Here is a 15,839-nt window from a genome sequence, read left to right as displayed (position 1 = left end):
TTCCATTGTGTCCTAATACAATATCTGACTTCCTTTAGATGCCAGATACCACACACACACACACACACACACACACACACACACACACACACACACACACACACACACACACACACACACACACACACACACACACACACACACAGGAGTTGAACAGGAGTCAGCAAGGCAACAATCTTGCTTCCTCTGTAGATGTCAAGAAATAGTAAGATGGAAAGAGAGAGAGAGAGAGAGAGAGAGAGAGAGAGAGATAGAGTATAGGGGGGAAGAGATAGAGAGGGGGTGAGAAAGAAAGAATGAAAATGGGGGCAAAGAGGCAAGTAGAGAGGTGGACAGAGGGAAAAGAGAGAGAGAGAGGAAGTGTGAAAGGCAAAAAGGACAGAGAGAGGGAAGAGAGAGAGGGGAGAGAGAGAGAGAGAGGGAGAGAGAGAGGGGGGACAATAATGACGACAAGGGGACTAGAAGGCTGGCACACACCAGCCACACACTCATATCAGAGCTCTGGACACAGCAGTCTCCATCCATCTGATCTCCGTCCGCCTGCCTGTTTCACTTTCTAGTTGACTTAACTGACTGTCTCTCTGACTGACTGACAAACTGTCTGCCTGCCTGCCTGTGACTGACTGACAGACAGACAGACAGTGATCTACATGTTTATCAGTTGACTGTCTGTCCTTACCTGGTTGACTGTCTCTCTCCCATCTGCCAGGTTTACAGTTTATTCTCTGACTGACTGGCTGTGTCTTTCTGTCTGCCGTCTGAAAGGTGAAGCAGTCTGTCCGTCTACCTGTCTGCTTCTTGGACAAGACTGTCTTACCAGTTGTTTCTGTCAGTCTGACGCAGTCTCAAGTTCAGCGACTCAGATAAACCTTGGATTTTGCTCTGAGAATACGGAACACACACATCTACGACTGGAGAGATTCAATCGACCACACTGCTGAAGACTAGAGGGCACCGCTTCCACAACCTGAAGACATCTCCCTCTCTCTCTCACACACACACACACACACACACAGTGTCGGTGGATGAACACTATCTCGGTTAAAACTTTTGTTTAGTATTTTCGGAGGAAACTGAGCAAAACCGTTTGCTGTTGTTCAGAAAACAGCTCTTCTTGACCCACTGGATTGAAGCGTTTTGCTCAAGGGCACCTCAAAAGCAGTCAGCGGTTTCTCTCTCCTACAGACCTTAAGTTCGAGATCTGCAATCATCTGCCTCTGCAATCCATAACAGGTAATGCAACTTTCTGAGAAAGAGTGAGTGAGTGAGTGAGTGAGTGAGTGAGTGAGTGAGTGAGTGAGTGCCATGGGAAAGACAATCAATATGCATATTGATGTTGAAAGACCGGAAACGTCCAATGATCTCAGGAACATCACTGAAGATGTGTCCCAGTGCATCTTACAGTAGGATGTATCTTTCATGTATATCAATATGGGTGGGTGGAGTGATAGACTTTTCTGCACCACTACAATAAACAAGTAAAGCTCAAATATAAATATAGTATATCAACATCCTACTTCATTTTTAAGATTTATTTCAGATAGGCCAATGTAGAGAGACACGAAACCGGCAGAGAGAGAGGAGAGATGGCTGTGAGACAAGACGGGGGTCAGATTCAAAACCGGGTCCTCGACAGTGGTGTAAAGTAACCAAGTACATTTACTCAAGTACTGTACTTAAGTACAATTTTGAGGTATTTTTACTTTATTGGATTATTTCTAATTTTCTGTATTTTTACTTCTACTCCATTACATTTCAGAGGCAAATATTATATTTTTACTCCACTACAATAATTTGAAAACTTTAGTTACTTAGTTACTTTGTAGATTTGGATTATTATTAAAAAACATACAGTAACAACTTCAGCATATACATTTCGGCCATTTGAAAATAGGCAATCTACAAGATTTAGATTTTTATACATTTGAAAACTTGTGAAACGTGTGAATTCTGCATAATGATTACTTTCTACTTTTGGTACTTTAAGTACATTTTTATACCAATACTTTTGTACTTTTAAAGTACATTTTGAATTCCAGACTTTCACTTTTACTTAGGAGTATTTCTATTTTTCAGTATTGATACTTTTACTTAAGTAAAAAATGTGAGTACTTTTGTCCACCACTGGTCCTCGAGCTCACTAGGAGCACACTGTATGGTCTGTGCACTACTGAGCCACCAGGCACCCCTAAATTGTACCTTTAATTAATCAATTCTTGTGAAGCACTTTGTGAAGCCCAGACAGACTAAACACTATGTTTGTGTGTGCATGTGTGTGCATGTACTTGTGTGTTTATTCCCATTATCCAGGCAGGAAACAGAACAATACTGAGGGCACAGATACACCCACACACGCACGGCACACACACACACACACACACACACACACACACACACACACACACGCACGCACGTGCCCACTCGCACACACACACACACACAGACTCAAAGGTCAGACAAAAGACTAAAGAAGGAAGTAATATTGTTATTAATGATGCTGGGAGCACTTGTGAAACACATAAACATACTCACGGACGTCTCACGCACATGCACACACGCACACGCATGCAGACACACTCAGGTTTGGAACCTGAAGGTTTCTTAAAACCGTAGAAATGTAAAATGTTGTTTTCTTTTCTAAAAACAGAGAGCAGTGATAAGAAATTGCTTGCTTAAATTCCCCCAGAATCAGATCAGTTCTAGCACAGTGCGAAACATTCGCAGATAAAAAATTATAATTCTATTTGTAACTTTCTGAGAAATAGAACCAACAAAACCTTAACATCTTAAAAACATACAGTCAAAACTCCTGAAAGTTGGCATGAGGTCATTAATCTCATCAAAAGGCAAGCGATAGGGAAACAAAAATACAAAAAACCCACTGGTGTTAAAGATTTCTGAATCTTGATATTGACAGCTTAGCATTCAGGCCATTAACTAAATTGCTGAAAACCCTCTAAATTGCAGTACATTTGATGAACGGTGCCTCGCCACATTCCCTCTTTATAAAAAACAACAACACATTCCTCTCTGTTGATTTAATTTAAGAGTAGAAATCTAAATGTGTAGTTTTGCACACTCTCAAAGAGAACACCACTGTATGAGAACAATGAAGATTTTACAATGTACTGGACTAAGTATGTGAACGGCACTAAACTTGACTGAAAAACAACCAAACAAATCCTGTGTTCTCCAGGGTGTCAAGAGTTAACTGAACACTCAGGATTTCAGGATTTTGTAGTGTATACTGTACACAGTATAATACAAATCACATGCAATTTTCCATACATATACAATACTATATTTGCACGTGTGTATATGTGTGCCCATGCGTGTGTGTGTGTGTGCGTGCGTGCGTGCGTGCGTGTTTGCGTGTGTTACATTGGCAGTGTTTACGCTGCATGTCTAGATTTCCTTCCCCAGAGACAGACCAACAGAGTGTGGGAACCAAGTCGCAAGCTAAACTAGGACTTTGGCACAGACAGAATTATTAATGGGGTCGGGGACAGGGTCAGAGAGGTTCAAGTTAATAAAAGAAAGACCCCCCCACCACACCCACATCCTCAATGACCACCACCCATCCCTGTCCAGACAGGTCAGTTTAACCCCTTAAGCCCTATTTTATACGTTGGCGTGTAATTACGCGGTCAGGATAGCAGGGTTAATGTGGTTGGTTCAAGGCTATAAGGGTGCATTGTGGCTCATCCAGGTAGTGTACTGCTTCACAGTACACTAGCTAACACTAACAGTGGGTCGCAGACCAATTTTTATGGGTCGCAATGAAATATCCCCTTTTTTTTGGTTTCCTACTTAAGAAAATATAGTATATAATTATTTCAAAAGATTTTAAGTAGTTTAAACAAAAAAAAGTGACAACTTTTCATCAATTAAAAACAATTCCAACATTTTTCAGAAGTATTTGATAAATAAAAATGTCAAAGAAAATAATTTCCATAAATAATTAAAAACAACATTCAATAAGTAGTGATAATAGCAAAACAAACAAGCTCGCGGCGCGAAGCACCACGCGAGCTTGTAGATCTGCTATTTTCACTAGTTTGGGTCCCGGGCAAACGTCTAATTTCTCTTTTGGGTCTCGAGCTAAAACGTTCTGGGAACCACTGGTTGGAGCTAGTGTACACAGACAGAGTCAGACCATATGCCCCTCAAAGCTGCAATAAGGACCCGAGTTCCAATCTGACTCCCGTCACTTCTCATACGTCTCTCCTCTCACTGCCCTTGGTTTCCCGCCTCTCTCTACACTCTACATAAAGAATGCCGATGCTTCAAGCTTCCTAATCAGTGTCAACAACCAAATAAAAAATGAAACAAAATGACACAGAAAGGTTCAACATCCATAGAGGCTGATAAACATTATTAGGTGTTGACCTAATAATAATAAACATAAAGACAATAAAACAACTGCAATTTGTAACAGTATCTTCAGGCCTCTGGTGGTTTGTAGATGAGTGTCGGATCGAGTAAAAAACATAAAACTCTGACTTTTGATTGATTGATTGGATACTTTATTAGTCATAAATGTGAACAGCACAAGGTACAGTCCTCTGGGACTTGTTTCCATTGTGGTCCTATGTATTCAATTCATCAACATAAAAATAACTCAATATATCATCAACAAATATAAAACACTATATGTACAGAGGAGAAAAGGGAAAAAATGTCAGCAGTGAATGTCACCTCCTTTCTATTAGAACATTTAGCTTACCTCCTCTTGTGGTCTCCTCTCCTGATCCTGTTCAGGCCTTCACGTACTTCATGTGTCCAAGCTTTACAAGTCATTAAGTCTGACTAATATGTTGTCCTGAAACAACACTATAATTAGGACTGTATATGAGAACATGGAACACCTTTAGTATATGCTTGATGTTAAGAACATAGAGTAAGGATTATGTGGGCTAATACAACAGAGGACCACAAATATTGTCCTGTCTTCTCCAGGTTGATCCTGCGAGTGTGATTGGTGCAGTCTTAACCAGAGAGCGTATTTAGAAAAGCCTGATCTGCGCTTTGATCGGCCATGGCAGACTGGAGCCTGCTGGGAAACTTCCTGGAGGAGGTACAGGAACATTCAACCTCTGTTGGCAAGGTAACGCACGCACGCGCACGCGTGCACACGCGCACACTTGTAGTTGGAGAGAGAAAGAGAAGGGAGCAACATACAGTATTCTAAGTCTACTCAAAGTTTAATTTATTTCCAAATAATGTCTATTTATTTTGTGTAAATCGTCTGATTGTTTTGTGATATGATCAGTAAACACACACACACACACACACACCTCACGTGATATTGTCACGGTTTGAGTCCGGACGGAATGTAGGACCCAAGAGCAGGAGAGACGGAGGCATAACGGGTAGGTTTAAGGGGTTTAATAACTCAAAAGGTAGGTATACAAACAAGGGACTGAACTCACGATGTAACATCACGCAACATAATACAATGAAAAAGCAAGGACAGGTTGTAAACACAGGGCTTAAATAGACAGGGAAATAATAAGACACAGGTGAACTCAACAGACAATCAACACTGGGATAGGCTGAGGGACTAAGAGGACACAGGAGGAGAACATGACTAATCAACAGGGAGGTGAGACAAGACAGGTAACGGTAACTAGGCACAACAGGAAACAATACTACAAAATAAGGTACAGAACAAAAGCAGGGCAACAACAACAGAGTAACAGAATAACAAGACTACATACAGAACAGAACAAAGGCCTAATAAGTCCAAGACCTTATAAGGGCAGGAAGGTCTAAATAATAAAGTCAGAGTGCGCGGCCCGAGGAGCGGACCGTGACAGGCCTACAGAACAGGCCTAAAGTGTCCACGACCATATAAGGGCAATGGCGGTCTAAATAATAACATCAAAGTCCACGGCCCGAGGAGCGGACCGTGACAGTACCTCCCCTCCACGGGACGACTTCCAGGCGTCCCAGGACAGGAACGGGGGGGGGCAGAACCACCGCCAGGGCTCTGGCGCACACCGGCGCAGAGGGCGCAAGCGGCAGAGGACAGAGACAGGACCGGGAGGGGGGGGGGGGGACGTTTGGAGCGCTGCCAGGGGCGTCGGCGCAGAGGGCGCAGGCAGGGCAGGAAGAAGAGGCGCGGGTCGAGGCCGGGACGGCCACCCGGGTCCGGCCGGACAGCGGCAGGGGAAATCCGGATGGCAGGCGAGGAACCGGGGCAGAGAAGAGGAGCTCAAGGCAGGACGGCCGCCGGGAACCAGCCGGAAGGCGGCCGGGGAGGCCCGGACGGCAGGCGAGGAGCCGGGGGGGGGGGGGGGGACACTGCCAGGGCTCTGCGCACACTGGCGCAGAGGGCACAAGCAGGCAGGGACGGAGAAGAGCGGTTCGAGGCCAGGACAGCCGCCGGGGTCCAGCCGACAGCGGCTGGGGAGGCCCGGACAGCAGGCGAAGAACCGGAGGACCACGGTGGACCACGACGGAATACTGGGCAGCGGTAAGCTGGGCAGCGGAGTGCTGGGCAGCGGAGGCTCCTGGATGCTGGGCAGCGGAGGCTCCTGGATGCTGGGCAGCGGAGGTTCCTGGATGCTGGGCAGCGGAGGCTCCTGGATGCTGGGCAGCGGAGGCTCCTGGATGCTGGGCAGCGGAGGCTCCTGGATGCTGGGCAGCGGAGGTTCCTGGATGCTGGGCAGCGGAGGCTCCTGGATGCTGGGCAGCGGAGGCTCCCGGATACAGGACAGCGGCGAGCTGGGAAGCGGTGGCTCCTGGAAGCTCGGCAGCTGGCGGTGTGGGAAGCCATGATGACGAAGACGCCCCCTCGCCCGGTTCCCCCTGACGATTGCCAAAGGAGACCCAACAAACGAATGAAGTCGTCTCAACAAAGGCTGGCTCAGGGAACGCGGGGTCAACAGAGGTGCAGGATCGAAGAGAAGCAGAGGCAGACCATGGATTGTCTGCCATGGCAGTTGGGTCTACTCGGCTGGCTTACAGACTGGCAAGAAACTAAAAACCGAAAAAAACTCTCTCCGCTGGGTCCAAATGGCTTGTTCATTCTGTCACGGTTTGAGTCCGGACGGAATGTAGGACCAAAGAGCAGGAGAGACGGAGGCATAACGGATAGGTTTAAGGGGTTTAATAACTCAAAAGGTAGGTATACAAACAAGGGACTGAACTCACGATGTAACATCACGCAACATAATACAATGAACAAGCAAGGACAGGTTGCAAACACAGGGCTTAAATAGACAGGGAAATAATAAGACACAGGTGAACTCAACAGACAATCAACACTGGGATAGGCTGAGGGACTAAGAGGACACAGGAGGAGAACATGACTAATCAACAGGGAGGTGAGACAAGACAGGTAACGGTAACTAGGCACAACAGGAAACAATACTACAAAATAAGGTACAGAACAAAAGCAGGGCAACAACAATAGAGTAACAGAATAACAAGACTACATACAGAACAGAACAAAGGCCTAATAAGTCCAAGACCTTATAAGGGCAGGAAGGTCTAAATAATAAAGTCAGAGTGCGCGGCCCGAGGAGCGGACCGTGACAGGCCTACAGAACAGGCCTAAAGTGTCCACGACCATATAAGGGCAATGGCGGTCTAAATAATAACATCAAAGTCCACGGCCCGAGGAGCGGACCGTGACAGATATACATTCATTATTATCATAATGCCTGTCTAATGTTGTATTCATTATCATTTGACGTGTAGCATGTCTATATACTGTACTTCTACCCACCAGGTGTGGTTGACCATTCTGTTTATCTTCCGTATCCTGGTTCTTGGGACGGCTGCTGAGTCTTCCTGGGGAGACGAGCAGGAAGACTTCACCTGTGACACTGAACAGCCTGGCTGTGAAAACGTCTGCTATGACAAAGCATTCCCTATAGCACATATACGATACTGGGTAAGATAATATAATACAATGTAATGTTATATAATATAAATAATCTACTATCACGTAATATGATCTATGATGTAATATAATAACCAGGTTGTGAAAGCATCTGCATTTACTGTATATATACTGTATATTTGTTGGCACAACTGCATAGGGATATATAGTGATAATTGGATGATAAATATATTTCCTAATTTGTAATTCTATTTTTCTGATATACTCCTCTGGATAAAGGAAGCAATCACACTTAAAAATTGTAAGGTCAATGAATGTACTTGTCAGTCATATGATTATACAATGAGACAGTGTTTGCCTTTTTCTAATCTAATTTTAATACAATATTATTTAACTTAACCACAGCCCAATTGCGCAAGTTTTCTGCCGATGTTATCATGCCAAATCCTAACTGACAATGTTCCGTAGTATCCTTTAAATTAAAATTGGCTAATGGGTGGGCCGGCTGGCGGACCACTGCCCCATCACTATTAGTCAGACATAACCATATACAAACCGTGTAGTCATGACATCAGACTCAAACAATATAGGCATATATGGAGATCCAGTTGCTGCGCTATGCCCATATATGATCGTGTGCATATATGGGACTGACCGACTTCAAACTTGGCGAGCGCAGTTGCAACGATTTGAATCGTTCGGATATGCCGTTGTCCAGAACCGCCGATCCGACCAGACCCGCAGATCAATCCACTGACAGATGACATCAGGGATCTCCATATATGGGCATAAAAGGGACAAAGACTGACAGATACATAGATCTCCATATATGGGCACCAAAGGGACAGACGGATATAGCCTGGCATGGCCAGACTAATATCACTGTGTAGATATTAGTCTGGAATCTCTGTGTGGAACCTACATTTCCCAGGAGCGGATGAAAAAAAAAGCCTCTGGTGATAAACCCGCCCCACATTTGCATACTGGGCCCTGATTGGTGTCCCACAACTTCAGGGGCAGCAAAATCCAATCACAACCAATTAAGCGAGGCCAGACTAAACTGCAGAGGGCTTCTTTTCTTTTTGCGCTGGCAGATGCGTCTGGTTTCCAGGCTACAACGGGTACTCTGACATAGCTCCCGTCACTATGACTCAGTCATTGATTGATTGATTGAATTGATTGATTGATTGATTGATTGAATTGATTGATTGAATACTTTATTAGCAGTTTGCAAAGACAAGCACAGGGAAGTACAGTTCAATACAAGGTCCATTAAGAGGATTTTAAACCCAAGAAAGCACTATGGCTCGTTTCCATTGGGGTCCTTTGTACTCAATTCATCTAAAAATACATCGGTTGGATTAATTGCAATGTATTTGTATTGAATTTTTTCCTGTTCCCAGGTACTCCAGATTGTCTTTGTGTCCACTCCCAGTCTGATTTACATGGGCCATGCCATGCACAATGTGCGCAGGGAGGAGAAGAGGAGGAGCAGAGAGGAAGGAGAGGAGGGGGGAGGGAGAGAGGAGGACCCTGGCGGGGGCGGAGGAGGTGGAGGAGAGAAAGGCAGGAAGACAGTGAAGGGTGGAGAGAAGGGAGATGGACCATCGGCGGTGGGTCGAGTTCGTCTGAGGGGAGCGCTGTTGCAAACCTACATTCTGAGCATATTGATACGAAGCATCATGGAGGTGAAATAACACGAGCACTCAGCATTTTACTGTGTACAGCACAGTACATCCATTTGTTTTTCTCTGCCTGGCTAATGCCTTGTGTGATGCTTATGTTATGACACTATAAGCTATTTGAACACCTGATGAAGCACAGAGATGCATAAAGTGAGATGTAGAATATGAAATTGAATTTGATATTTGACTGTGAACCGTACCAATGGTAAAAGCGGCTGTGATGTCACATCCTGCAGGTGGTGTTCTTGTGTCTGCAGTACTACATGTATGGAGTCTTCCTCCATCCCCTCTACGTCTGCAGGGTAAAACCAGAGAACGGCATTTCAAACATAATCCACAGAGCGCTACTCCATTAACAGAGTTGCCACTCGTTTGTACAACAACAAAACAAAAATCCACAAAACAGGAAATGCCATAGCCTCCCTTTTCTTATCACGTTCCCTTGTTGCTTTCCTTCTCTCCCAACACAACAACCCTCCATACATACCAGGCCTGGCCATGTCCTCATCCAGTCAACTGCTACATCTCCAGACCTACAGAGAAGAACGTCTTCATTGTGTTCATGCTGGCCGTGTCGGCTGTCTCCTTGGCACTCAGTGTGATAGAACTCCAACACTTAGCATGGCGACACTGTTGCAGGTGGGTAAAGGGGGAACGAGTGTGAGTGTGTGTATGATTGTATCTCTATACGTTTACGTGAAGGAAGGGAGGAAGGGTATGTTTGTAGGTGGGCGATACCTTAAAATGGAAAGTACTGTACCATAGAACTGTTTTAAACTTCCACTCATTCAGTTTTTACTTCCTGTAATTAAACATATTCACTTATATAACAATATAACTGAATCTCTGAATCTTGAATTTGTTACAGACGGTGGGTCAAAAAGAGGAGGGCTGTTTCCCGCGGCGATGCCAGCCCCCCGCCACTACCACCGCCTACGTCCCCATCGACCCCACCCCCAGACTTCAGCCAGTGTGTGATTGGCTCTACCCACTTTATGCCCCTCCCCTTCCCTCATCACCGCTTGGCCCACCAGCAGAACTCTGAAAACATGGCTGCCGAGAGGAACAAAATGGCCGCTGCTGTGGAGGAGAACTTCCTCCAGATGACCTGCTACACACTTGGGGGGATTAAGGAAGCCGGTTACGGTCAGATTCAAGATGGTGGTTTCCTCAAGTGTAGTGGTGGTGAGTGCTACAGCCCTGGGAGCGGTGAAGCTGGCTGTCCTCAGATACAAAATGGCGGCCCGGGGCTCAGTCCGAATGGAGGAGGAGTGTGCCAGAAGGACAAACGGCGATTCAGCAAAATCAGCGGAACCAGCAGCCGAACCAGGGCAGACGACCTAGCTGTTTAGTTTAGGCATCAAAAGACACACACATGCACACATACAATAAATCTGAGAGGACAGTCTGACTTTGCAAAGAGGCAGAACTGTGTTTCCAAATACACGGCTGAATTCTGGTGATAGGTGACACTATCATCAGTCACATGAGTATGGGCAAAGCCTCTGATCAAATCTGCAAGTGCTGTTCTACCCCATGTGTGGATAACGTTACATGTATTCGTCTATAGGGTTATGGCTAACCTTTCGCCATGGAGCTGTAGGAGCTATGGCTATTATGGACGCAGACACACACACACAGCCATGAATGATTGCAATACCGCATCACTGCGCTATGCTTGCGGGTGCTGTTGAGCAGGTTTGGTCCTGTCAATGCCTTGAGCAAAGGTCGAAAGGTCATATTTAGATGCTTTCTGCTTCAGTAGGGGGAAGCTGAGAAGGCTTGCAAAAGTCCTTGTAGCCTCAAAGCCAGAGTGAGGGTTTTAAGTAAATCACATATACACACCCATATACAAGCAGACCAACATAAATATGGAAGCAGGAACACATACTGTACCGAACAGTATACATGCATACCTTCTCATCAGGGACAGCTGAGGAAATTAGAGCCTTCTGATATAGCACCTATGCTAATCCTGCCTGTCTGGTTGAATAACCATCTGTCTATCTATATATCTGCCTAACTTCCTGTTTGTCTGTCTGTCCCCTGTCAGCCTGTCCTTTGACCTTGTCACTCTTAAAATGTATTTTAATAAGGCAGTGGGCCTGAGGGGTTGGTTAGCTGCCTGTTCCTCCTGTCAGAGAGTGGACAAGAAACAAGGCAGACAGTCAGAATGAGTAGAATACTAAAAAAAAAGATTCTACTACCAAAAAGATGGACTAGACATGTTCTGATTAATTACTTTCATGTCTCTCCACTTTTAGAAAGATTACATGCTTGCTGTTGTATAGTCCACACAAATAATTTGGAACACAAATGTTCCACATCACTTTAATGTATACGTTTCACAATCTTGTCTATCTTTAAAGTATGAATTTACATAACACTCCAATGTAAACTCCAATGTAAAGTCTGAGGACATTAACAGAACACAAACATGTTGGAAGCAAACAACTCATGGTAGCCTACAACATGGGATGAATCAATGAATCATTCAAATTAAATGTTATTATGTACAGTATATTCAGGATAAGCTGTTGAACAGCCACAAGCCTAATGCCAAATCCCTACAGTAATAAGGAGTCTAGGACATCATTAAGCCTCAAGCGATTGTAATTTTGTGCAGTGTGACCAGCCAATATTAGTGAACTGTTTTTACAACTTCTCAGGTAATTTATTTTATTGGGAATCCCTGCAGTGGCACAACTGATTTAGATTGAAGGCTCTTGCTAAACATCATCCTACTAACTGTTGCTATGTTAATGATACCATTTCATGGTGATAACCACTTAACTAAAACTTTCGTTTTTGGCACTTTATTACAACACATTATTTATTTTTTATCAATCGTACATCCAGGATGCTCGACCAGTTGAGAGAGATCAGAAGCTCATTTGACTTTGAGCTACTATCACTAGAAGCTAGTTTACTGAGGCACTACACAGTCTCTATATGCATTTGATGTATTACCTTGTGTTTACCTTGCGTTTACCTTGCTTACTGTAAGTCGCTCTGGATTAAGAGCATCTGCTAAATGCCTAAATTGTAAATAGTAGTTTAGCCTTCGGAATGCAGCATGTTCCAGCTAAAGCACAATGAATGGACTACACACTGTTACAATTACTAGCACCACTGGAGAGGTGATATATTTTGTTTGTGCAATAGCATACACTCTACATTGTTATTACCAAGTAGCCTACTGCTGTTGTTTAGATATTATTCTGCCTGCCATGAGACAATGGGAATAATTAAACTTTGCTAATTTCCTAGATTGTAATAAGAAATGTTTTGGTTGTCAAATCTTTGGCAATAATATCAGCATACTTGGGTCGGCTGGTCAGTTTGACAAGAATAGCCCCACTGTGTTATCAGTGATGTCCCAGACAGTGATATAGCGGCACTATCTTAAACAGAATCTGTATGTCTGTAGTTCACGCTTCTCGAGAACCCTCCGACCGACTGACTTCAAACTCGGCACGCACGCCGCCGCCGACCCAGGGGGGTTGAGTGCACGCCGTTGAGGATAGGGGGCGATTGCCCTAGAACACCAGATCTGACCGTTGCACATACATAGGCATTTATGGAGATCCGGTTGTCAAGAGCCATATATGGTCATACGCATATATGGGACCGACTGACTTCAAACTCGGCACGCGCATCGGCGAGGACTCCAGGGAGTGCGGTGACCGGCGTCGAGTCGTTCAGATAGGTCTAAAACCACCGACTCAACCGATATGCCCATACTGTATAAACAAGACCAGGAGACCTGGTTCTGCCAGACCCAGACTTCACATGACGTGTCAGCCTGTGTCTATGCCCATGTATGGACGAAAGGGGGACAGACTTTTATGGCTGGGGCCTAAGGACAAAGTGACCAAAACCTGTTTTTTGCCCATGTATGGAGAAAACAGGTACAAAACATGCCCATGTATGGACGAAAGGGGGACAGACTTTTATGGCTGGGGCCTAAGGACAAAGTGACCATGCCCATGTTATGTATGGAGAAAACAGGTACAAAGCCTCATGTAAGCCAGACCCCCTGGGTCCGGCAATAAAGGCAATAAGGCATATATGGAGATCCAGTTGTCCAGAACCACCGATCCAACAGGAAATGCCCATATATGGTCATATATTGATGACATCAGGGATCTCCATACATGGGCATGAAAGGGATGACAGACAGATACAGGATCTCCATACATGGGAATAAAAGGGACAGATAGATGAGTACAACGGGTACTCTGACAACAGACAAGGGATATTGCATAACCGGGTGGGGCATGTATTCCCGACTTGCATCACCGATCCGACCGATATGCCCATATATAAGTATATATGGAAATCTGGTAGTCCAGAACCACTGATCCAACAGATATATGGGCATATTGATATATGGTACATGCATGCCCATACATGGGCATATACTGATGACATCACGGGATCTCCATATAATATGGGCATAAAAGTGACACAGGCAGACAGATACAGACTATGCAGAAATCTCCATAAATGGGCATAAAATGGACACAAACAGAGACAGACAGACAGACAGACAGACAGACAGACAGACATAACAGGACAACGGTTAAAACAAGCTTTACAAAACCGGGTGGGTTATGCATTCACATTGTTCCCGACTTGCATCGTCGGCACCGGCCTACTGTATGATATGCAATTTCTCCTAATTGTGCCTCATGGCAACAGGCACCTCTCTGCCCAGGAAGTGAATGAACTTCCAGTGAATACTTTCTCCAGTTTCTCCAGTTGAGCAGTAAGTGCTATGATAACAAATTCTAATGCATCTCATTTAAAATGCTCGTGGTCATTTAGAGGCTATGGAGGTTATGGAGGTTAAATTAATTTCATAGGGAACTGATAGGTGGCGGCAAATAAATGCAATGATGTCCCCACCCAGCCCATCCTACAAGCACCATATGGCCTATGCAGTCAAACTGTCTCCACTGGTACAACAGACTGCGTTCTCACAACAATGACAGTAGCATAAACAGAGAGGCAGGCTGCTGAGAAATGCTATGAATAGACAAATGGACACATGGGAAAAATGACGTTTTGACTAGTTCTCATAGCAAATGTCCAGTGGGAAGCAGGACAATTCCCAGTAAGGGCATTACAGTCCAATCAGGAATGTTGAAGAATGCTTAACATTGACAGAGTGAAGTCTTCATAGGACTAGTTTCAGGATATGAAACTTCTATTTTTTTTTCAAGTTTTTAAAACTAAATATAGCAGATAGGCCTACATATTAACAAATTTAGCTGGGGACCACCTGGAACCCCCCCAAGGACCCCTGGGGTCCCCGGACCCCACTGTTGGCTGTAGATGACAGTGAACATCATGAAATACATTCATCCAACACTGGATACACCACTGTTTCCCAAACACTGGGTTCGGGACCCATGTTTGGATCGCGGACCCGTTTTTATGGGTCACAGGTCAACTTTTCTCCTACATTTTGTTTTTAATTAGTATTCTTTAAAAAAAACCAAAATATGAAATTCTTCATAAATTCTAAACAAATTCAAAATGTTTTCAAAGAATTTCATAAATAAAAATATCAAGGAAATTCCATAGATTAGGGGAAAAAACACTTTTAAGAAGTATTGAAAATAGCATTGCGATGCGTTGTGACTTACAGATCAGCTATTTCTCACTAATTTGGGTCCTGTGAGGATATCAAATTTCTCTTTTGAGTCTCGAGCTAAAATGTTTGGGAACCACATGATGCAGCTTACTGTGTCAGATAAGATGCTCTCACCAGCAGACTGAAGTCAGCTGGAGGCTTTGAGCGTAGCGTTAGAGCTCCCTCTGATGGACACACATTTAAATGACCCGTGTTGACATCAGTGGTGGAAAAAGTAGGCTACTACATGTCTTTACTTAAAGGGTTGATTGGGGGTGAACTTAAAGGGATAGTTCACCCCCAAAATGACTTATTTTCTATCAATTACACACCCCATGGAGACTTGAATTCTTGTTTTTTTTTTTTTTTTGTCGTATTCCTAAGCCAATAATTTGATGACTGCCGGCGGCTCCGGTAGGAGACTCAAAGTGTCAACTTTGAGTCTCCTACCGGACACATTAGCATCTTTCCGCCGGTCATCAAATTATTGGCTTAGGAATGCGACAAAAAAACTAAAAAAAATCTTAAATTCAAGGCTTTATGGGGTGTGTAAATGATAGAAAGTACGATTTTTTTTGGGTGAACTATCCCTTTCAGTAAAAGTATCAATACTCCAATGTAGAAATACTACCCAAAAAAAATATACTGCGAAAAGTATTGG

The 15,839-nt window shown here is 44.2% G+C and overlaps 1 protein-coding gene across 1 annotated transcript; it reads left to right on the top strand.

Moving 5' to 3' along the window:
• Positions 1-504: 504 nt before the first annotated feature.
• On the top strand, positions 505-12,821 carry LOC308100241 (gap junction alpha-5 protein-like). The gene is made up of 7 exons (XM_080449208.1): positions 505-1,233; positions 4,960-5,107; positions 7,739-7,903; positions 9,256-9,540; positions 9,774-9,839; positions 10,028-10,176; positions 10,406-12,821. The coding sequence occupies exons 2-7, from the start codon at positions 5,039-5,041 to the stop codon at positions 10,887-10,889; spliced, it is 1,218 nt and encodes a 405-aa protein (XP_080305334.1). The 5' UTR covers positions 505-1,233; positions 4,960-5,038; the 3' UTR covers positions 10,890-12,821.
• Positions 12,822-15,839: the final 3,018 nt, after the last annotated feature.

Source organism: Gymnoscopelus braueri, assembly GCF_963280865.1.
Source record: "Gymnoscopelus braueri genome assembly, chromosome: 14".
NCBI lineage: Eukaryota > Metazoa > Chordata > Actinopteri > Myctophiformes > Myctophidae > Gymnoscopelus > Gymnoscopelus braueri.
Note: the sequence above shows the minus strand (reverse complement) of the source record. Positions and strands in the feature narration are given on the sequence as shown.